Raw genomic sequence first — 24,388 nt, 5'->3', positions numbered from 1 at the left:
CACTACCTCGTGTTGTGCGCAGTGCAAGTGACACAAGCCTTGTGTTCCCACAGGCCATGCGGGCAGCGCAGCCATGTGTTCCTGCGCAGCCTGGATTAATTGCTTTGAGAGTGACATTTCTCTGCAGACCACCACAATTTTCTCGCGGACCACCAGTGGTCCCCGGCCCACCGGTTGGCAACTGCTGGATTAGGGGACTTTCCGCTTCCCTTCTGCTTCTAGGGTTCTGGCTCATCTTAGCAGAGGAATGGGTGGGTTCAAGGTTGACCAGCCATTCACCTGGGAAGCTTTGGCTTACTCTCAGTAGGGGGTTGGACTAGATGACCTCCACCATGCCTTTTCTACAGGCCGCCCTTGATTTATGGCCACAGTTGAGCCCAGAATTTTTGTCGTTGAGCAAGACAAGGGAGTCTTGCCCACATTTTACAACCTTTCTTGCCACCGTTGTTAAGTGAATCACGGTAGAGAACATGGCTGTTAAGTGAATCCGGCCTCCCCCACCCCCTCCATGGACTTTCTTGGTCAGAAGGTGGCCAAAGGGGATCCCCTGACCCCCCTGCAACCATCATAAGTGTGAATCAGTTGCCAAGCGTCTGAATTTTGACCACATGGGGACACTGCAATGGTCATAAGTGTGAAAACGGCCATAAATTGCTTTTCTTTCCAGTGCTGTGGTAACTTTGAAGGGTCACTAAATGAAGTGCTGTAAACCGAGGACTCCCTCCATCTAACATTCTTACCTATCCGAGCAGAATCCACCACTCAGACCAATGAGAGGGCTCGAGGAGAGGCTGTTTTGGCTTGGGTTCCTAGCCTCAGTGGGGAGTTTAGATCAGATGACCTCTTAGGTTCCCTTCCACTTCTAACATTCTGACTCATCTGAGCAGAATCCATGACTCAGGTGGAGGAATAGGGTCAAGGAGAAGTTGAACAGCTGTTCATCTGGAAAGCTTTGGTTTGGGTTCCTGCCTTCAGTAGGGGGTTAGGCTAGCTGACCTCTAAGACTCCTCCCAGCCTTAGGATTCTTACTCACTTGAGCAGAATCCATGAAACAGATGGAGGAATAGGGTCAAGGAGAAGTTGAACAGCTGTTCATCTGGGAAGCTTGGGTTCCTGCCTTCAGTAGGGGGTCAGGCTAGCTGACCTCTAGGACTCCTCCCAGCCTTAGGATTCTTACTCACTTGAGCAGAATCCGTGAATCAGATGGGTGGGTGGTTTCAAGGAGAGGCTGAGCAGCCCTTCGACTGGGACATTTTGGCCTGGGGGATTGGACTAGATGACCTTTCCAAAGCCCTTTCCCATGTTAGGAATCTTACTCATCCACGACCCTGTGTCTTAAAACACAGGGGAAAGAGAGAGAGAGAGAGAGAGAAAAGAGAGAGAGAGAGAAATTAAGAAAGAAAGAGAAAAAGAAAGAAAGAGGGGGAAGGCAAGAAATTAAGAGAGAAAAAGGAAGAGAGAGGAAAGAAGAGAGAGAGAAAGAGAGAAGTAGAGAGAGAAAAGAGAGAGAGGAAAGGAGAGAGAAAGAGAGAAAAAGAGAGAGAGAGAAAGAGAACAAGAGAGAAGTAGAAAAGAGCGAAAGGAAGAAAAAGAGAGACAAAGGGAGAAAGAAAAAGGACAAAAGAGAGGGAGAAGAAGAGAGAGAAGTGGAGAAAAAGAGAAAGAAAGAGAAAGAAAGAGAAAAGAGAGGGAGAGAAAAAGAGAGAGAGAATGTGAGAAACAGAAAGAGAGGGAGAAAGAAAAAGTGAGAGAGGGAGAAGAAGAGAGAGAAGCAGAGAGAAGTAGAGAAAGAGAGAAAGAGAGAAAAGAGAGAGAGAGAGAGAGAATGTGAGAATCCGAAAGAGAAAAAGAGAAAAAGAGGAAGAAAAAAAGAGAGAGAAGCAGAGAGAGAGAAAGAGAAAAGAGAGAGAGAAAGAGAGAGAAAGTGTGTGTGCGTGTGTGTGTGTGTTTAAAAATGGCAAAATCGTGGGGGTGGGGCTTCAGACCTCAACAATCCCACCAGGCAGCACAACTTTCCCTTCAGTTGTGTTGCCAAGGAAGGGGAGGATGTGACTCCAGAGGAGGCCAGGGGAGGGGGGGAGAGGGGAGGGAGGAAGGGAGGGCGGGGCTCCCAGAGGCCCCACAGCTGATTTAGAGGCTGCGGCCAAAGCACCGCTGGGTTTGTGTTCCTTGGCCACGCAAGGACATTCTTGGCCAGGACCGAAACACTTGTCCTCCCCCGGCCCTCCTGCCCCGCCGTGGTCTGCTCTGGCTCATCCTGTCCCCCCCTGGGAACAGTTGCGGTCACAAGACGAGGACTGGCAGTTCAAGGCCAGCAACTGCCCAGGTGCTGCCGGAGGAATCCAAGGAAATTGGCCTTGGGACTATGGGGGGGGTAACACGCAGCTCGGCCATCGCACTCTGGATTGGACAGCTCCAAAGAAGAGGGCTGCCACACACCAGCTTTAGACGGGTGGTCCTTGACTTGTGACCATCATTCAGCCCGACGTATCCAATAACAACCGGTTCAGTGAGCGTACGCGCACCGAGTTTGAAAAACCACCCACTCTCAACTGTAAAATGTACCTTCTATTGCAGGGGTCTCCAACCTTGGCCACTTTAAGGCCACTTTAAGCCCGGCTGGGGGATTCTGGGAGTTGAAGTCCACAAGTTCTTTAAAGCAGCCAAGGTCGGAGAGCCCAGTTCTCACTTGCAGCCCCGGGGATTACAACAGCTGATTCACACAAGCAGCCGAGGAGCTGCAAAACACAGAAATATAGGGCAGACTAGGGCAGGAGAAAAGTGGACGGGGCCCAAATGATCACCAGAACAACCAGTTTGCCCGAACCGGTCCAAACCGGTAGAATCAGAGCTGGTCTTCAGCTGGTTCTGACCAGTTCTGGAGAACCGTTAGCGGAAATTTGGGGTAGTTCGGAGAACCAGGCGATCCCGCCTCTGACTGGCCCCGCCAATCTCTTCTCTGTCTCCCATTGAGTCCCAGCTGATCGTCTGGGTCTCCTTTGGTTGCCCTGCACAGGAGAACGGAGCTGGAAAGCAGGTCAGTGGGGTGGGGAGGGGATAGAGATTTTGCAGTATATATATATATAACCGAACAACGGCAAGGATCACTTAACAACTGTGGCAAGGAACGTCATGGAATGGGACAAAACCCAGTGCACCACTGTCTTATATATGACAGTTGTGCACTGAGTTTTGTCCCATTTCATGACGTTCCTTGCCACAGTTGTTAATTGAGTTCTGCCTCCTTTTGTGACCTTTCCTGCTGGAGCGAATCCTTGCTGTTGTTCGGTTAGTCCCTCCGTCATTAAGCGCGTCTGTCCTGCGGCCTCCAGGAGTGGTGGGAGCTCCATCAATGGAGGCTTTCAAGAGAAGGCTGGACAGGCACTTGTACAGAATGGGACAACTCACCACAGACAACTCGCTGCAGGACAGTTCTATTTCACGACAGGTAGTCCTCGATTTACAACAATTCATTTAGGGGCCGTTCAATGTTACGACGGCACTGGAAAAAGTCACTTAAGGCTCCTTTGGCACACGTAGAATGGTTGGCAGCCTCTCCAAGGTCATGTGATTTACAGTCGGATGCTTGGCAACGGACTCCCATTTATGACGGTCACAGAGTCCCGGAGTCGTGTCATCCCCTTGGTCTTACTCATTTAAGAATTGCAGGGATTTGCTGAACAAATTGTGGTTCGCTGGCAGCAGGTGCAGACGGTTGAGGTCTCGGAGAGGGAGGACTCAGGTGAAGGGGGGATGGGGCCAGGACCACCAGGGAGTGGAGTGCTGCCTTTGGAGATGGTGGAGGCTGGCAGCAGTGAGGAAGAGGCCCCCGAGGAGCCTGTGCTCAGTGCGTGTGCGCGCAGGGCTGCTCGAAGGAAAGAGCAGCTGCAGCAGCACGGGCGACTCGGGAGAAAGGCTGCAAGGTGATGGCCCGTCCCTTAAAGGGATAAAAGCCAGCTGAGAAACTGCAGTTGTTTGCAGGAAGCAACAACGTTTTTGCACTCGAGCCTTGTGGACATTCGGAATAACTTGGTTGGTGTTTGGAGACTCTTTGTGTTTGAACAATTTCTTGGCAACTTTATCTCGTGTTCTTTTCTTTTAATGTTGCAACCAACCGAGGTTTTAACCCTCTTGTACTTCCTTCCTTACCACAGTTGTTAAATTAATCACTGCAATTAAGCTAGCAACATGGTTGCTAAGAGAAAACTGAAGTCCTACACTTGGGCAAGAAAAACCCAAAGGACACATATAGACCAGGTGAAACCAGTCTCAATAGCAGGAACTGGGAGAGGGATCTCAGAGTCTGAGTGGACAACCAGCTAAATAGGAGCCAGCTGTGTGCAGCAGCCGCCAAAAAAGCCAATGCAATCCTAAATTGCATTAAGAGAGGGATATAATCGAGATCAAGGGAGGGACTAATACCACTCTACAAAGCCTTAGTAAGGCCACACCTAGAGTCCTGCATCCAGTTTTGCTCACCACTTTATAAAAAAAGATGTTGAGGCTCTGGAAAAAGTGCAGAGAAGAGCAACCAGGAGGATGAGAAAAGAACTTGGAAAGAGAAGGCCGGTATCGGTCGGTGCCTTTGCCTTATGCAGATTGATAGCTTTCAATCAGATGAGAATTAGATTCAAAAGGCGCTTTTTTTCATTCTTATAAACACAATTCTTCTTGTCCGATTGAAAGCGCTCAACCTGCGTAAGGCAAATGTGTGGACCGAAACCGGCCTTCTCTTTCCAAGTTCTTTTCTCGTTTTTAATTCAGGTTAAATGGAATTAATTAATCCGTGGGACAGCTTGCCTTCAGAAGCTACGAGGATGCTGCAATGCTGAAGGTTTTTAAAAAGAGATTAATGGACAGCCATTAGTCCAGAATAGTATAGGATCTCCTGCTTGAGCAGGGTGGGGTTGGACTAGAAGATCTCCAAGGACCCTTCTAGCTCTATACTATTCTAAGAGAACGTATGTTCTATGTTCAATGGACCAGGACCAAGAGTTGTGCACCACGGCAGATGCTTTTGGGGAAAGGACAAGGCTGAAATGGTGTAGTAGAGTCTTCTGCTTTGAGCAGGGGGGTTGGACTAGAAGACCTCCAAGGACCCTTCCAACTCTGTTATTCTATTATTCTACAAATGCCAACGCTTGCTCTGACTTTGGCTGGCTGGGGAATTATGGGAGTTGAAGTCCGCGAGTCTTAACATTCCAAGGTTGGGCACTCCTAGCATAGGGGTCTCCTGCTTGGGCGGGCAGAGGGGGATTGGACTGATGACCTCCAAGGCCCCTTCCAACTCTGTGAATCTGTGAAGGGTTCTGTTCAATTTTTAATCCCTGGTATTTATTTCTGGGTTTCTGCAGAACTTCAGTTAGAGAGCTGGGACCTACAATGCGAGGCGAACAGCCAGGAGCACAAGACCTCCGAAATGGGCTCCCGCCAGCTCACTGTCCGCCGAGGGCAGCCGTTCCGGATCACGCTGAACTTCGCAGGCAGAGCGTACGAAGAAGGCGTGGACAAGCTCACCTTCATAACGGAGACAGGTGAGCCTGGGCTGCCGTGGTGGGATTCTACCGGTTTGACCCGATTTGACTGAACCGGTAGTCAGAAAAACAGCTACTGGTTTCGCCAAACTGGTATTTTTTTTGTGTTTCCCAACAATCAGCTGTTCCGATGATCAGCTGTTCCGGGATCCCCTTTGCTGTCTTACGGCTTCAACCCAGGAGGCCTCCCTGAGGCCAAGGAAGCCCCCCCCCCCAAAAAAATGGGTGTGTGGAGGTTGTGCAAAAAAGAAGAAGAAGCCACGCCCACCAAGTCACACGGCCACGCCCACCTAGCCAGACTCACAGAACCATCAGTCAAAATATTTGCATCCCACCCCCGCTTGGTTGCCCCTGGAGAGGGAGGGAGGGAGGGAAGGAGGGAGGGGGGGAAAACCCCTTCTGTGAGCGGGGATAGATCCCAACTCCCATCATCCACGCGCAGGAGGTTAAATCCACCTGGTTCAGTTCCGAGCTGGGAGAAAGGAAACAACACGGAGGCCGATCGGAAAGAACGTTTCATGGGAAGCGAAACACACACACACGGCAGGCGGTTCTGGGGCAGCCGGCCCAACGGTTGAATGAGGAGATGGATCTTTAGAGGTTTCTCTGACGTTGAAGTTTGAACCGTTTTGGGGATCGTGCAGTTGGGGGTGAGGGGGGGGAGGTTTGTGTCTTTTGCTAAATGGTGGTGGGTTAAATCCTATTATGTCTTCAAAGGTCACCTCCTTCTTCATCCCATCCCCCCGGAGCTGAAGACGGTTAGAAGACGGGGGCCCCCAAATATATGAATTATGGTTGCAGGGACTGTCTGGTTTATGGGGCTAAAAGGACTTGGGGTGACACGATAACAATTCTCCAATATCTGGGGGGGCTGCCCCAAAGAAGAAGGGCTCACCCCATTCTCCAAAGCCCTCGAATTCAGGACAAGAAACATCTTGGATGGATACTAACCGAGGAGAGAAGCAACCTGGAACTAGGGAGAAACTGCCTACCAGGGAGAACAATTGACCAGCGGAACTGCTTGCCACCAGAAGTTTGTAGGCGCTGGAGGCTTTTAAGAAACGACTGGGCAGCCATTTGTCCAGGATTATGTAGGGTCTTGAGCAGGGGGGCGGGGGGTGGACTAGAAGATCTCCAAGGTCCCTTCCAACTCTGTTATTCTCTTAGATAAATAAATGGAATGCGCTTTCGGGTGATACCTCCATCACTGAACCGCCTGGATTCCTCTGAAACTCTGCCAGGTGTTCCCAACCTGAGCCCCCACATTCCTCAGCGGGGTGGGAAGGGAGGAGGAAGGCCGCAGAGTAGGTGTGTGTGTGTGTGTGTGTGTGTGTGCGGTGGGGGCATGCGGTCCTTGGGTTTATCTCTTCCATGCAGGCAGGGAAACAAAGGCAGGAAATTGTGGGACGGTTCTTTTCCCACAAGGTTCAGTCCGCTGCGTTCCCAAACAATGCGCCCCGCCCCCGTGTCGGCCCTCCCTTGGGGGGGACCAAAGCCAGGGATGACTCCAAAGCCAGACCCCTCCCCCTTTCATCTCCTGCCCCCCCTTGGAAAATCCCCCTGCGCTGGGAAGCGGCCTGTGGCCCCAAAGCGGGGAGGGGCGATTCCGGCAGTGGCTTGCACTGTGCCAGCAGAGGGTGGGCTTTTGTGCCCAGCAAAGATGGCCACTGCCAGGCTCACCCCCTCCTCCTCCTCACTTTGGCCATTGGTGTTGCCGTACCAATAAAGGAGAATATATGTAGCACAGAGTGGAAATAGGGTGTGGTGGGGGTCCTTGGTGCACTCTCAGCCTGGCTGTTTTCTTGCAGACGTTTCATCACCCGACTAGGGAACATCATTAGTACTGGAAGAGACTGGGGTGTGGAGGAGGAGGAGGAGGAGGAGGAGGAGGAGGAGGAGGAAGACTGTGGGGTCCTCGGTGCTTTCTGAGCTCTTGCAGGGAAAAAAAAGTGCCAGGGGATTTCTAGAAGCTTGGCACGCTGACAAATTAGCCATCGACAGACACATAGACATAAACAATATCTACAGGCTGTGCAAGAGAGACAATCAGCAAGCCAAAAAGGGAACAAAGGGACCCAAACACACACACACACACACACACACACACACACACACACAAGCAATCAACACCCAGATGAGCAGAGATTCACTCCAAGATTAACATCAGACCCACAATCAAGAATTAAATAATACGCTAATCAAGGAATTATCAAACAAGTCAACAGTAAACAGCCCAGCCGATGAACCTTCAAGACACCAGCACTACCTCAACGCTGTCAGGGCAAGACAATAGAATTTAAAATGGGAGCAAACCCCACTTCCTACAAGCATTGATGATGTAACCTAGTTGGGTCATGAAATGTCTTCCGGAAAATCACCAAGTTTAGAGAGCACCAAGGACCCCACAGTTCTTTTCTCCTCCTCCTCCTCCTCCTCCTCCTCCCTCCTCCTCCTCCTCCTCCTCCTCCTCTCCTCCTCCTTCTCCTCCTCCTCCTCCTTCCTAATGCTGATGATATTCCCTAGTTGGGTCATGAAACGTCTGCAAGAAAACCACTTTTCAGAGAGCACCAAAGACCCCACAGTTCTTTCTCCTCCTCCTCCTCCTCCTCCTCCTCCTCCTCCTCCTCCTCCTCCCTCCTCCTCCCTCTCCTCCTCCTCCTCCTCCTCCATCCTAACGCTGATAATATTCCCTAGTTGGGTCATGAAACGTCTGCAAGAAAACCACTTTTCAGAGAGCACCAAAGACCCCGTTGCTCTCCTCCTCCTCCTCCTCCTCCTCCTCCTCCTCCTCCTCCTCCTCCTCCTCCTCCTCCTCCTCCTCCTCCCTTCCACCTCTGTTATTCTGGATTTCTGCATCCTTTCCCTGCCTGACTGAGTGGGATATTCCCAAAACTAAGGTTGCAATTTGATGGCGAAATGGTTTTCAGGACCTCTTGCAAATCTGTTTCCACCCAGAAGTTGTACAGCCTCGTACAATTTCTCGACAGCTTGAAAAGGACTTTGAAGTCACCGCCAGGAATGTCTGCACTGGGAGGGGAGGTTAAAAAAATAAACTGAAGAAAATCATCAGCACAGAAACCAGCAGTAGAACATAAAACAACAGAGTTGGAAGGGACCTTGGAGGTCTTCTAGTCCAGCCCTCTGCTGAGGCAGGAACCCCCATACCGTTCTAGACAAATGGCTGTCCAATCTTTTCTCAAACGCGTCCAGTGATGGAGCAGCCAGAAGTTCTGGTGGCAAGCAGTTCCACCGGTTAATTGTCTCCACTGTTGGGAAATTTCTCCTTCGTTCTAAGTTGCTTCTCTCCTGGGTTAGTTTCCATCCATTGTTCCCATCGTGCCTTCTGGTGCTTTGGGGAATAGGTTGCACCCCCCGACCCTCTTTGGGGCAGCCCCTCAAATATTGGAAGGCTGCTATCATATCACCCCCACGTCCTTCTTTTCACTAATACCCAAATCCTGCAACAGTTCATCGTATGTTATATCTATATTATTTTTACGGATATTTTCCCTTTTCCTTTTTTAAATAGCAGAGATTGCTCTTTTTCCAAAAAGGAAATGGACTTTCTCGGTGTTTTCTTTCTTTCTTTCTTTCTTTCTTTCTTTCTTTCTTTCTTTCTTTCTTTCTTTCTTTCTTTCTTTCTTTCTTTCTTTCCTTCCTTCCTTCCTTCCTTCCTTCCTTCCTTCCTTCCCTTCTTTCCTTCCTTTCTTCCTTCCTTACTTCTTTCCTTCCTTCCTTCCTTCTTTCCTTCCTTCCTTCTTTCCTTCCTTCCTTCTTTCCTTCCTTCCTTCTTTCCTTCCTTCCTTCCTTCCTTCCTTCCTTCCTTCCTTCCTTCCTTCCTTCTTTCCTTCCTTCCTTCCTTCTTTTTCCTTCCTTTCTTCCTTTCTTTCCTTCCTTCCTTCTTTTCCTTCCTTCCTTCCTTCCTTCCTTCCCTTCCTTCCTTCCTTCCTTCCTTCCTTCCTTCCTTCCTTCCTTCCTTCCTTCCTTTTCTTTTTCATTTGAAGGCCTTTCTCTTCTCATTCAAGAAGCTTCTTGGATGAGAAGGGAAACATTTTCCCAAGGAAACATCAAAAAAGCCCGTTTGCCTTTTGGGGAACAAAATCTCCTTCGTGGTGGGCGAACGGTCAGCTCCCCCTACCTGGGCCGTCCTGGGCGTCCAAGCCCCCTTCGAAAGCCGCCCCTCTTGACAAACGCTGCCCTGCAGGAAATGCTTTTAAATCGGAAAGGCTTTTTCTAAAAAAAGAAAGTCGAGACTTGGGCAGCCCCTCCCGGAAGGAAAGAGACACGGAGAATAGAATTGGGGTCCCCACCAGGGTATTTTTGCAGACCCTCCTGGATTGTAACCAATGCAGCTGAGTTTTGGGTTTATGGGCCAGAGAAGACCCCCATCCCACCCCCCAATTTGCTTGGCCAGATGTGACTGCCTTCCCCCCACCCTTCCTTCCCTCCCCAAGCAAGACTGGCAGCTCCTGGATCTGGATTTAAAAGGGTCTCTGTCCTGCTTGGATGGGAGCGGGTGGGGGTTGGACTAGATGACCTCTGTTCACCTGAATCTGAATCTCTCCGGAAGGCAGAGTCGGAGTCCTGGCAGGCAAACCCAAAGGAGGATCTGTCCTGAAGGCCCCCCCACCCCTTCACACACACACACACACACACACACACACCTGTCCCGCTGGTGTGGCTGGCAAGGAGGCAGAGGAGGTTGAGCGGCTGGGAGTTAGCAGCCCCCTCCTAGAAAAGCCCCCCCCTCACTCCCCCCTCCCCCTCCCTGAAGAGAATGAATGAGAGCCACTGTCTGGAGGGGAAGGGCTGTCCCTCCCTCTCCCTCCCTCCCGGGGGAGGGAGAGGCTATTCCTGTCCCTGTGGGGGCCACTGAGTCAGCGTTGGGCCTCCCAGCCAGCCAGGCGAGGGGCCGAGGCGGATTCTCAGGCTGCCAGTGGCCAGATGGAGGGGAGGCAAAACACACACACACACACACACACACACACACACACACACACACGTGTCTCCAGGTTCAAGGGGGGGTTTTCAGCCAGAGCTCCCGGTGCCCCGCCTCGTGCCATGAAAGGCGCCCATCCAGAGGAGCAGGGCGAGCGGATGGCCTCTCCTGGCAGCGGCCCTTTTCTTCCCCCTCTGCAGAGGGAAGGGCGTCTGAAGGGGGAAAGGCGGGAGGGAGGGAGGGAGGGAGGGAGGAAGGAGAGAAGGAAGGAAGGGAAGGGGAGGGGGAGGGAAGGAAGGAGGAAGAAGGAAGGGGAGGGAGGGAGGAGAGAAGGAAGGGAGAGGGAGGAAGAAAGGAAAGGAAAGGAAAGGAAGGGGAGGGGGAGGGGAGGGAGGAGAGAAGGAAGGGAAGGAAGGGAAGGAGGAAGGGGAGGGAGGGAGGAAGGAAGGAGAGAGGAAGGAAAGGAAAGGAACGGAAAGGAAGGGGAGGGAGGGGAGGGAAGGAAGGAAGGAAGGAGGAGGAAGGAAGGGGAGGAAGGAAGGAGGAAGGGGAGGGGGGAGGGAGGAAGGAAGGAGAGAAGGAAAGGAAAGGAATGGAAAGGAAAGGAAGGAAAGGAAGGAAGGGAAGGGAAGGGAAGGAGGAAGAAGGAAGGGGAGGGAGGAGGAGAGAAGGAAGGGAAGGAAGAGAAGGAGGGAGGAGGAAGGGGAGGGAGGGAGGGAGCAAGGAAGGAAGGAAGGAAGGAAGGAAGAAGGAAAGGAAAGGAAGGGAAGGGAAGGGAAGGGAAGGAGGAAGGGGAGGGAGGAAGGAGAGAAGAGAAGGAAAGGAAGGGAAGGAGGAAGAAGGAAGGTGAGGGAGGGAGGAGAGAAGGAAGGGAAGGAAGGAAGGAAAGGAGGAAGGAGGACGGGGAGGGAGGGAGGAGAGAAGGGAAGGAAATGAAGGGAAGGGAAGGGAAGGAGGAAGAGGGAAGGGAAGTTGACAGCCAGGGTGGGTCAGGTGTCAGGCTCATTTGACCATCGGCCCAGCCTTTAGGAGATGCCAAAAGAGCTTGTGATATAACACAGCCCAACCTGGGGGTGGGGGCGGTGGGCTTCCCTGGTTCTGGGTGAGATGCATGCGCGCACACACACACACACACACACACACACACACACACACACCGAATGAGCTCCTGTTTGCGGTGGCCCTGCAGAATCCCCGCTGCCTTCGGTCCGGACGCTGCTCCCTCCCAAAGAGGAGCCCACCCAGCCGGCCAGCCGTGGGCCCCCCGCCCCTGGGCCCAGCCCCGGCCCTTGAAGAGGGAGCCAAGGGGAAGCCGGGGAAGGGGAGGGCCGAGGAGGGGCCGGCCTCTGCCCTCCTGGCTGGCTGGGGGATTCTGGGAGTTGGAGACAGACTGACCGGGACGGCAGAGCCATGGATAGAAAAGGCACGGAGCCCCTTTTCCCCCGGGGGGCCATTAGCCGCTTCCTGAAGGGCCCCCAGAGTCCCAAGGGGGCTGAAACACCCTCGCCCCACCTTTGAAGAACGAGCACATGAACTCACCTGTGTTTTTCTCTCCCTCTCTCTCCCTCCTTTCATTCCTTCCTTCCCTCCCTCCACCCCCTCCCTCTCTCTCTCCTCTTTCCCTTCCTCACCCCTTCGTCCTTCCTTCCTTCCTTCTTCCCACTTTCCCTCAATCCCTCCCTCTCTCCCTTCCTTCCTTCCATTCTCCCTCCCTCTCTTCCTCTTTCCTTCCCTTCTCTCTTCCTGTTTTCCTTCCTTCTTCCCTCTTTTCCTCAATCTCTCCCTCTCTCCCGCCTTTTTTCCTCCCTCGATCCCTCCCTCTTTCCCTTCATCACCCCTTCGTCCTTCCTTCCTTCCTTCTTCCCACTTTCCCTCAATCCTCCCTCTCTCCCTTCCTTCCTTCCATTCTCCCTCCCTCTCTTCCTCTTTCCTTCCCTTCTCTCTTCCTGTTTTCCTTCCTTCTTCCCTCTTTTCCTCAATCTCTCCCTCTCTCCCGCCTTTTTTCCTCCTCGATCCCTCCCTCTTCAATCACTTCCTTCTTCCCTCTTTCCCTCAATCCCTTCCTCCTTTCCTTCGTCCTTTCCTCCTCCCTCTCTCCCTCCCTTCTTCCCTCTTTCCCTCAATCACTCCTTCTCTCCCTCCCTCCCTTCCATGCTCCCCCTCTCTCTTCCTCTTTCTCTCTATCAATCCCTCCCTCCCTTCTTCCCTCAATTGCTCCTTCTCTCTCTCCCTCCCTTCCATGCTCCCTCTCCCTCTTTCCCTCCGCCAATTCCTTCCTCCCTCCCTTCTTTCCTCCCTCCCTCCCTCCCTCCCTTCCATAGGGCCTTGCCCCATCGAGACCTCGGGGACCCGCTCCCCTTTCCCTCTCTCTTGCTCCCTGGAGGGATCGTCCTGGAGTTCGGCTGTAGAACAGCAGGATGGGCTGTCCCTCTCTGTCTCCATCTCCTCCCCTCCGGACGCCCGCATCGGCCGATACCGCCTGGTCCTGGACGCCTCCACCCAGTATCAGGGCTCCAGCTTCAACCTGGGCGAGTTTGTCCTGCTCTTCAACCCCTGGTGTCCAGGTAAGGCTTTTCCCCGGTTGTGGGAGGGGACCACTCAGCTCTGTCAGCCTTGGAAGCCATTTTGTACTTGGAAGTTTCCAGGTTGCCACATTCGGTGCCTGGGAATTAGGCAGGGGGGATTTCATACCGGGGTAGGAGATGAGACTCAACAACATTCCTTTCTTAGAGAGTCAAGGACAAGTTGCTCTGCACCTGGAAGGGTTTTTTCTGGAGGGATGTCTCCCGTTGGGACGAAGATTTGGTTGGGCCATGGGATGGACTGGTGGGTGCCGGCAGGGGTGGGATTCTACCAGTGCTGACCGGTTTGGGAGAACCGGTAATTCCAGTGATCATTTGGCCCCACCCACCCACCCCCGCTCTTTCCTGCGTGGCTGATTCGCGTGGCCGAGCGGTTTTGCCGTGTCTCAGCTGTTTTACTCACTGGGGCTGCAGTAAGCAGTAAGCTGAAATGCGGTGGTGGTTTGCTACCGGTTTGGACCGGTTTGGCTGAACCGATAGTCACAAAAAGCTGACGATCAGCTGAAAGGAGGAAAAGGGGATCTCGTGACCCCCGGGACACTGCAACCGTCATAAGTATGAGTCAATTGCCGAGTGTCCAGATGTTGATGACATGATCATGGGGATACTGCAAGGGTCTTAAGTGTGGAAAACTGTCATCAGGCACTTATTTCAGTGCTGTTATAATCTTGGTCATTAAATGAATGGTTGTAAGTCAAGGACTTCCTTCCTCCTTTCTTCCTCCCTCCCTTCCTTCCCTCTTTCTTTTATATCCTTCCTACCTTCCTTTATAATTTTCCTTCCTTTTTTTATATGTTTCTTTCCTTCTATCTTTTATATTTTTCTTTCCTTCCTTCCTCTCCCCCTCCCTCTCTTTCTTCCCTCTTTCTTTTATATCCTTCCTTCCTTCTTTCCTTCCATCCTTCTTTTATATTTTCCTTCCATCCTTCTTTTATATTTTTCCTTCCTTCCTTCCTTCTTTTATATTTTTCTTTCTTTCATTCCCTCCTTCCTTCTTTCTTCATATTTTTCTTTCCTTCCTTCCTCTCTCCCTCCCTCCCTTTTATACTTCTTTTATATTTTTCCTTCCTTCCTTCTTCATATTTTTCTTTCCTTCCTTCCTCTCTCCCTCCCTCCCTCCCTTTTATACTTCTTTTATATTTTTCCTTCCTTCCTTCCCTCCCTCCCTCCCTCCTTCCTTCCTTCCTTCCTTCCCTCCCTCCCTCCTTCCTTCCTTCCTTCCTTCCTTCCTTCCTTCCTTCCTTCCCTCCCTCCCCTCCTTCCTTCCTTCCTTCCTTCCTTCCTTCCTTCCTTCTTTCCTTCCTTCCTTCCTTCCTTCCTTCCCCTCCCTTTTCTCCTTCCTTCCTTCCTTCCTTCTTTCCTTCCTTCCTTCCTTCCTTCCTTCCTTCCTTCCTGTACTGAGCCTGGGATCTCTGGCTTGCAAAGCCCTTCTTCACCATCCTTGGCTGAGCACACGGACCTGCTGAGCTCCCGTGAACAAGTTCCGTCATGTGGTTCAGTTTCTTCTGGTCTAGAAAGTTGCCCAAGAAACTCGACTAATTATTGTGTACTTTGGAAACCGTGGTTAGATAAACAACCTCTTAGGATGCAGCCCTGGCGAAAGAGAAGGTGCCATGTGTTAATTGCACTTTGGCAGTTCCAAGGGAAGGCATCTCACATTACCAAAGATATTTGCCCCGAGGCCAGGAAGGGTTTGCTAAGCGGAAAGGATTATATCCAGTAGCTGCGTTGATGGTATCTGTTATTTATTTATTTCTTTTTCTTTTTTTAATTTGGTTAGTCAATTGCATACAAGATAATAGGTATAAGTGAAACGTAGTTATGAATATATGAAATGGGTACATATAAGAAAAGTAAAAGAAACAATAGGACGGGGACGGTAGGCATGATTGGTGCGCTTATGCACGCCCCCTACAGGCCTCTTAGGAAAGGGGTGAGGTCAACAGTAGAGAGTCTAAGGTTAAAGTTTTTGGGGTTTGGGGAAGAAACCACAGAGTCAGGTAGAGTATTCCAGACATTGACCCCTCTGTTATTGCTGAAGTCGTATTTCCTGCAGTCAAGTTTGGTGCGATTAATCTTGAGTTTGTATCTATTGTTTGCTCTTGTGTTGTTATGGTTGAAGCTGAAGTATTCATTGACAGGTAGGACATTGCAATGTATGATTTTATATACTACATTTAGATCGGACCGAAGGTGGCGTAGTTGTAGGTTTACTAGGTCTAGAATTTCAAGTCTGGTGGCATCAGGTCTTCTGCAATGAGTAGAGGAGTGGTGAACTCTTCTTGTGAAATATTTCTGGACTGTCTCAACTGTACTAATAACTGTACTAATATTGCTCTTGTGTTGTTATGGTTGAAGCTGAAGTATTCATTGACAGGGGCAGTTGTAGTTGGAATTGAGGTAGTTAGGGGCGTGCGTGCCTAGTTCTGAGTGATGGTGGGTTGGATGAGGTAGGGTTGAATGTGGAGTTGTGGGTTGTGTGATTTACTTTTGATACAATCATCGCGGTAGTCAATGTAGAGATCCTTCTCTCCGTTGTCTAGATGTCTTTTGAGTTCATTGTGGAGTTTACGGGAGCAGATTCTTTGCAGTCTGGATAAGTTTGGTCTTGAGCGAAGTTTTTTGTGGTTGGGATTGGTTTTTGCAATGGCGTTTATCGTATGAATGAATATGCATTTGCTGGACTCCTTTTTGCAAACAACTCTACAAATTTTGGGGCCACTGAGCCATCATTGTATCTGGACTCAGGGCCATCTCTGGTTATTTCAATGATATCTTTAGGAGAGATGTTATTACTTTCATGGTTTTATTTTTCTTACCTGTATTTTATGGGAAGACAACGCCCAAGAGCTGCCTCCAAGAAACACCCTTTCCCTGAAATTTCACCTAATGCGCCATTGGTGGCTTCCAAAGCAGAGAACATAACAGGGTTAGAGGGGTCCTAGGAAGTCTTCTAGTCCAACCTCCCCCTGTCCATGGCAGGATATCAACTCCAAAGGACTTTTGAACTGAGATAGCAGGGTGCCATCTTCCTGTCCATAATTTGCCACCGACTAAGACGGTGAAGACTAAGGTGGTTTTCCCAGTTGTAATTCATGGCTGTGAAAGTTGGACTCTAAGGAAGGCTGAGCGCCAAAGAATGGAGGCCTTTGAACTCTGGGGCGAGAGGAGAAGATGCCTGTGAGTCCCTTGGACTGCAAGGCCATCTAACCGGTCAGTCCTAGAGAGAGATTAACCCTGGCTGACTGCTCTTTAGAAGGCCAGATCCTACTCAAAGACTTTGGCCACCTCATGAGAAGGAAGGAAGGACTCCCTGGAGAAGAAGAGCCAAATGCTGGGAACGATGGAGGGAAAAAGGAGAAGAAGGGGATGGCAGAAAAGGAGGGGGCTGGATGGAGTCACTGAGCTTAAATGGACTCCAGAAGATGGTAGAGGACAGGAAGACCTGGAGGAACGTTGTCCATGGGGTCGCGATGGGTCGGACACCACTTCGCCACTAACAACAAGATGGTGAAGAGGAACATGGGAGATATTAACCCCCTCTATCCTGCATCGTTCAAACTCCCCTCTCTGAGAGGCTCCCATATTCTCTGAAGACCCCAAAGATATTGGCCAAGAAACTTGCAAGAGTCTTGGGGACGGGAGATCCATTGTGCTTCAATCTCCAGTCGAGGATGCTTTTCGGTAGTCCAGAGAGGATGGCCAATCTCCTCGTGAGCATCTCTCGGGCAGAGGAGACCCACAAGGAAGAACAGGAATCTGGGGGCTAAACCATATGATGAACAATTGAAGGGACATGGGGTGTCTAGTCTAACGAAGGGAAGGTCTGGCGGTGAGATGACATCTTCTACTCCTTGAAGGCTGTCACAAAGAAGATGGAGTCAAAGTCTCTTCCAACACTGTTATTCTGCAGTGACCACAATCTTGGATTCAAGCCTGACAGATGGATGGACGTTTGATGTTGTTGACATCCATTTTTGGTCACCACAATATAAAGAAGATGTTGGGACTCTGGAAAGCGTGCAGAGAAGAGCAACTCAGACGATTAGGGAAACTGGAGGCTTAAAGCATGTGAAGAATTGGGTGTGAGTAGTTTCGTGAGAAGAAGGGACCAGGGATGACATGATAGCAGTCTTCCAATATTTGAGGGGGCTGCCACAAAGAAGAGGAGGGGGTCAAGCTCTTCTCCAAAAGCCCCTGAAGGGAGGACAAGAAGCAACGGATGGAAACGCACATCGAGGAGAGAAGCAACCTAGAATTACAGAGGGAATTTTCCTGATAGTGAGAACGATTAACCAGGGGAACAACTTGTCTCCAGAGGTTATGGGTATTCCACCACTGGAGATTTTTTTAAAGAAGAAATTAGACAGCCCCTGGTCTGGAGTGGTATAAGATCTCCTGCTTGGGCAGGGGGTTGGACTAGAAGACCTCCAAGGTCACCCCCAAAGCTACTTTTTCAGGAGAAAACGGGACTCTCTTCTTTTTTCTTCTTGGAAAACGTGTCGCTTCTCATCCCAGAAGCTTCTTAAGCTCTGACTGGACGGTGGGGAAGGGAAGGATTTGTGCTCCTTGCAGACAGCAGGTCATTTGCATCCTTTTAGGGGGTCGTTGAGGCCACTTGGAGGTTTATCAGTGTCCTCGGGGTCCCCTGAGTAATGGGTGTGGAGCTTTCTTGGCTGCCGAATGTTTCTGCAGATGTTTTCAGGCAAACGGATGTGGAGAAGGCTCCACACCTATTTGCACCATTCAGGTGACTCGAGGACAGAGACATATCTCCACGTGGCCTCAACGACCCTCTAAAAGGATGCAAATGACCAGCTGTCTACAAGGAGGATCAATCCTTCCCTTCCCCACCATCCAATCAGAGCTGAGGAAGATTCTTGGATGAGAAGCGAAACGTCTTCAAAAGAAGAAAAAAAAACAGAAAATCCACCTGCCTCTTGAAAAAAAAAAGCACTTTGGGGACAACCAGGACCTGGAGGGCTGACAGTCTCCATAGACACCTCCAAGATCTCTTCGCTCTTTGTTATTCTGTGTTCTTTCTCACTCAACCCCAGAGCGAAAAGAATCACAAAGAACCCTTTGGAAGCAAAAAAAAAATCTAAACTTTTAGCCGAAGGGGGTTGGCGTCCCTCCGGGGTCTCTCTTGCAACATCGCTTCGCGAAAGGGGACATTTTGCATGAATTTTTCACAGGCAGCCGAGACCAAACATCGAAATAGCCCAAATGTTAGGCCCTCTTTCTTTCCCTGTGCAAACAAACCTCCTCGCGGCATGTGGCTGGAATGTGCCTGCAGGGGCCGGCTGCACCGGCCCACTGCGTGGTCTCACCGACCTCTTGCAAAGACAAAACAAATACGATTAAAATATCTTCATTGCTATATGGGCAAAGTGTTGGAGACGTAATCACAGCCCAGGAACTTATTTTCATATGTGGTGGACGTGTCCCCAAGCCCGGAAATATTGGTTTAAAATTAAAACATAGTTGGAAGAAATAACTAGAGAAAGAATTGAATTAAGACCAGAACTTTTTGGATTAAGTATAATAGGATCTAATGTTAGTAGGAACTTCCAATATATCATTCTCCATGTGGTAACCACTGCCAAAATCTCATTTGTGCAAAACTGGAAACAGGATACCATTCTCTCTGAGATAATAGTAGTAGAAGTAGTAGTAGTAGTAATAATAATAATAATAATAATAGTAGTAATAATAATAATAATAACAACAACAACAATGATAATAATAACAATAATGATAATCCTTGAATGCGCTGAAATGGACAGGCTAACAATGATATTAAAAGATAAAGAAGAAATCGAGTACTATAAGATATGGAACCTTTGGTATGAGTGGTTAGAAAGAAGATGCAGAGGCGTCAATCGACAGTAAAAATTAGAAAATGTTAGTCAATGTGGTATATATATCAGGAAGCTCAAACTGCCCAAGGAGCTGCTTGATTCAGAGGAATGATGGAGTCTGTCATCTGCACCTCTATAACTGTCTGGTTCGGTTCTGCAACCCAACAGGACAGATACAGACTTCAGAGGGTAATTAGGACTGCAGAAAAAGACAATTACTACCCACCTGCCTTCCATGGGGAACCTGCATCCTGCAGGAGTCAGAAAGAGGGCTGTGAAAATATCTACAGACTCCTCACATCCCGGATATATAAACTGTTTCAACTCCTTCCCTCAAAACGACGCTACAGAGCCCTGCACACCAGAACAACTAGACACAAGGACGTTTTTTTCCCCAAATGCCATCACTCTGCTAAACAAATAATTCCCTCAACACTGTCCAACTATTTACAAAGTCTGCACTACTATCATCATCACTACTATCAACACTGTCCAACTGTTTACAAAGTCTGTACTACTATCACTATTAATCTTCTCATCAAACTTGATTGCAGGAAATACGACTTCTGCAATTACAGTGGTCAATGTCCGGAATCCTCTACCTGACTCTGTGGTGTCTTCCCCAAACCCCAAAAAAACTTTAACCTTAGACTGTCTCCTATCGACCTCACCCCTTTCCTAAGAGGCCTGTAGGAGGCCTGCATAAGCGCACCAACGTGCCTACCGTCCCTGTCCCATTGTTTCTTTTACTTTTCTTATATGTACCCATTTCGTGTATTCATAACTATGTATATACTTATACCTATTATCTTGTAAGTGATTGACAAATCAAATAAATAAATAAATAAATAAAGTTAATAAACTTCACAAGTTTATTAACGTCAAGAGCAACTAGGGAATAGCATCAGTGCTAGGAGGGCAGAGAATTGGGAGAAAGGAGGAGGAGGAGGAGGAGGAGGAGGAGGAGGAGGAGGAGGAGGAGGAGGAGGAGGAGGAGGAGGAGGAGGAGGATGTATGGGGTCCTTGGTGCTCTCTGAGCTTGGTTGCTTTCTTACAGACGTTTCATGGCCCAACTAGGCAACATCATCAGTGCTAGAAGGGAGTGGGGTTTGTGGGGACGAGGAGGACGAGGAGGAGGAGGAGATTGTCAAAAACAAATCAAGCTGGAAGCGTGTGATGGTGTGATGAAGACTCCACCATTCAGAGTTTCAATCGCATCCTTTTAGCTGCCACCTTGACTTTTTCTGACTTGCCCTGTGGACACCTCCCGGGGTCATCTTTACCTTCTGGGGCCAGACTGAAGGCTACCAATGGTCCCCTTGTCCAAGTGCCCAAGGACACCTGAAGTCCGACGGACTTTCAGAACATCGTGGAGAGCCTCAAGGGATGATCTCAATCAACCTTGAAGACATAGCTGTTATGTTTCATATCAGGAGTTTGAGGAGAGCCCCCTCCAAACGCAAGCCAACAAACCAACAACACACAATTTTCTGCAAGGGGATTGCTGATAAACTAATCAATTCCCATTATCCTCACTTTCCTGAATCTTTTCTCCGCTGCTGATAAGAGGAAATCTCTCTGTTTTGCCTGATGGCAAAGAATGAACTAGCTCTATTTTTCAGGAGAAGTCATCTATCGTTCTTCATTCTTTGCTTCAAGGTGGTTTTTTCAGGTTGGTCTTCCTCTTTGGGGCATCCTTGGGATGTGGGCTGGATTCCCAACTCCCATGATCCTCCCCCTTGGGGATGGGTAGGGTAGATGGCCGATATTCTGGAAGACCGGGCCCCAGGGCAAGGTTCTTCAAACTTGGCCAGTTTTAAGACTTGTGGACTTCAACTCCCAGAACTCGTGAGCTAACATGACTGGAGGAGGAATTCTGGGAGTTGAAGTCCACAAGTCTTAAAGCTGCCAAGTTTGAAGGCCCCCCTGCCCCAGGGGAAGGTGGACACAGAAGTTCTGCAGAAGTTCTCTGGGGTGATGGCTTCTCTCTATCTCCAAACTGTCTCCTGCATCTGAGCTTCCTCTTTTTTCAACAGAGGACTCTACGTATATGGAGAATGATGAGGACCGCGTTGAGTATGTGCTGACCCAACAAGGCCTGATCTACCAAGGATCGAAGGACTACATCATCTCCATCCCCTGGAACTTCGGACAGGTGAGCTGTTCTCTTGTTCTGCTAGGGGTAAGACCGCCTCTCCTGGAGGGTATCTGTCTATCCCACCACATCAGGAGAGGTGGAAGAACTTCAGGTCCCTTCCATTAAACATGGCCACCTGGTAGGACCACTTTTTCTGGAGTGGCAGATCTTTGGACAAAGATCTTGCCAAGAGACTGAAGCTTTTCCCATGCTGTTAGCCTTCCAGAAGACCATAAAGACCTGGATTTTCACCCAGGAACCAGGTTAGGAGTGAAGAGAGCCCCCAAAGGTCCATGCAAATTGGTCCCACCAGTTCTTGCTTGCTTGCAAAGGATATTTCTGTCAGATCTTCCAATACACCATTGTTGCTACTTTGTCGTGCCGTTGTTTACAATCAGTCTGGTTGGATCTTCTTGCATGTTTATTCTGCTTCTTTGCAGAGACAGTATTTGTTGTCTATTGCTGTCTTCTCAACTTCTGGCTTTGTATACATTTGTTCTTAGGGCTTGCCAGAATCAGAATCCAGATTCAGCCAGAATCCACCCCATTGTTTCTTCCTTCAACTTTCCTGTTCTAAGCCACTGCCAGGTCCTAGAATTATCTGTTTTCTCTGATATATTTTTTAAAAGTACTGGCCGTGTAATGGTTGACTTCCCAGGCCACCTTTCTGTTCTTCATTTATTCTTTCTTGTGGCCACTTTAAATTTGCCAGTAGTCAGTAGACTTCTCTGTTCTGCTAGTGTTATATTGTTTAATTTGTTGGTTGTACATTGCCCAAAGTCATTCATCAGTAAGATGTTTGATCATATAAGTGTGATAAATAAACTTCCTCTTTCCTCTTCCAGAAACCTTTGTTATAGTACTGGATACTGGGAAGTTTATTGATTTATTTTATTGATTTGTCAAGCAAATAGAATAGAATAGAACAGAACAGAACAGAACAGAACAGAACAGAACAGAATAGAATAGAACAGAATAGAATAGAATAGAACAGAGATGAATAGAATAGAATAGTGTAGCGTAGAATAGAATAGAATAGAACAGAGATGAATAGAATAGAATAGAATAGAATAGAATAGAATAGAATAGAATAGAACAGAATAGAGTAGAATAGAATAGTGTAGAGTAGAATAGAGTAGCGTAGAATAAAATAGAATAGAATAGAATAGAATAGAACAGAGATGAATAGAATAGAATAGTGTAGCGTAGAATAGAATAGAACAGAGATGAATAGAATAGAATAGAATAGAGTAGAATAGAATAGTGTAGAGTAGAATAGAGTAGCATAGAATAGAATAGAATAGAATAGAATAGAATAGAATAGAATAGAATAGAATAGTGTAGCGTAGAATAGAATAGAATAGAATAGAATAGAACAGAGATGAATAGAATAGAATAGAATAGAATAGAATAGAATAGAATAGAATAGAATAGAATAGAATAGAATAGAATACCTTATTGGCCAAGTGTGATTGGACACACAAGGAATTTGTCTTGGTGTAAATACTCTCAGTATACATAAAGAAAAGGTACATTCGTTAAGAATCAAGAATCATAATGTACAACAGTTCATGATAGTCATAGGGTAAAAATCAACAATCAAATCATACTAGGAAACAGTCAAGTGGGAGGGGATGGGTGATAAGGAGTGTGAGAAGATTAACAATAATAGTAGTGCACACTTTGTAAATAGTTGAACAGTGTGGAGGGAATTATTTGTTTAGTACAGTGATGGCATTTGGGAAAAAACCGTCCTTGTGTCTAGTTGTTCTGGTGTGCAGGGCTCTATAGCGTCATTTTGAGGGAAGGAGTTGAAACAGTTTATGTCCGGGATGTGAGGGGTCATAAACTGTTTCAACTCCCGTTTTAGATAGCAGATATAATTAGGGACGTAATTATGAGTACATGAAATGGGTATGAATAAAAAGGAACATTGGGACAGGGAGGTTAGGCGCATTGGTGCACTTATGCACACCCCTTAGAGAGCTCTTAGGAAAGGGGTGAGGCCAACAGGAGACAAACTAAGGTTTAAAGTTTCAGTGCATCTTTTTCACTATCCATTGGATATTCTTTTGTTGGAAGAAAAAAATCCATCTGGTTCAGTTCTAAGTGGGGAGAAAGGCACTGGAAACATGGCGGGGCTGGTTGGAAAGATGGTTTATTATTGGTGAACAGGACCACATGGGTTTTGGGGTCCTGGGCAGCTGATCCCACGGAGTGGAGAGTGAGAAGTATTTATACCCACTCTTGGGCCTCGCCCTTGAGCTTCCTGTTCCTGTGCAAGGGCCTATATTCTATTGGTTGACAGACTCCCAGGGGGCCATGCAGGGGTCATAGCTGAGGTTGTCTGAGATACGTTTGGTTGAACCTCGCTGGGTGATGCCATGAAGGGGCTTGGTTGGGCCATGGGGTGAGCTCTGCTGATGGATAATCCTACGATGTCTTGAAGGACCATGTCTTAATCCCATCACCCTGGGAGCTGAAGGTCTTTTGTCTTGTAGAGAGGCTGGCCCAGTCCTGCTGGGGCTATTAAGAAAGACTCGGGGGGCTGCCTTTCAAGAGCCTGTTTCTCCTTTAGGGAAATATAATATTCTGCCTTTTTAAATATTTCTCAAAGTGTTTTTCTTCTAAGAGAGGTCTGGGGACTAACTTTCTACACTTCCAATGCCCCCTTTTTTTAATTTCTTTAATCATCTGGCATCCTTGCGATGTTCTGCGCCCACCCATTTTGCTTCGTAAGAAGAGTCAGTCAACGCCGCTGCGGGGACGATTCATTGTCATTATATTTTTGGTCTTCCCAGCGGGGCCTTTTAATTCTGTTTGAGTCCACTCCACCATTCCAGCTGTGTATCTAATGACTGGAATTTGCTACGTGTTAATTGCCTTGACGGTATTTCCTCCACTGAGTTTGGAACTTTAAGATCTTCTTCGCTCTCTTGATGTATTCACTCCTGGGCTCTTCCTGGACTTCGCTGGCCTTGATGTTGTCAGTTTGAAGGATGCCCAGGTAGAAAATACGATCAGTTCATCTAAGCTTTTGATGTTATTTCTGTAGGGCATTTTGATTCCTTTAATTTTTACTATTATTCCCCTTCTGATGGTAAGCATGGCGCGTTTTGTCCAGTACAAACGCCATTGCAATATCTTGGCTGTACAGACAGAGAGTAACAGAATACCAGACGGGGAGGGGGCCTGGTAGGTCATCTAGTCCAGCGGTCACCAACCAGTGGGCCGAGGAGCACTGGTGGTCCCTGAGAAAATTTTGGTGGTCCACAGAAAAACGTCCGTCCCCCCCAAAGCAATTAACTCAGGCTGCACAGGAACACAAGGCTGCC

At 48.7% G+C, this 24,388-nt stretch overlaps 1 protein-coding gene across 1 annotated transcript in view; it reads left to right on the top strand.

The window, feature by feature from the left end:
- TGM2 (transglutaminase 2) overlaps positions 1 to 24,388 on the top strand; it is a 71,745-nt gene that overhangs the window by 10,999 nt on the left and 36,358 nt on the right. The window contains exons 2-4 of the mRNA XM_087928685.1: positions 5,355 to 5,534; positions 12,795 to 13,037; positions 20,953 to 21,071. Coding sequence (XP_087784811.1) covers positions 5,355 to 5,534; positions 12,795 to 13,037; positions 20,953 to 21,071 — 542 coding nt within the window. The remainder of the gene's footprint in view (positions 1 to 5,354; positions 5,535 to 12,794; positions 13,038 to 20,952; positions 21,072 to 24,388) is intronic.

This window comes from Pseudonaja textilis, chromosome 3 (assembly GCF_049901715.1).
Source record: "Pseudonaja textilis isolate UNSWEBS1 chromosome 3, rPseTex1.2, whole genome shotgun sequence".
Taxonomy (NCBI): Eukaryota; Metazoa; Chordata; class Lepidosauria; order Squamata; family Elapidae; genus Pseudonaja; species Pseudonaja textilis.
Note: the sequence above shows the minus strand (reverse complement) of the source record. Positions and strands in the feature narration are given on the sequence as shown.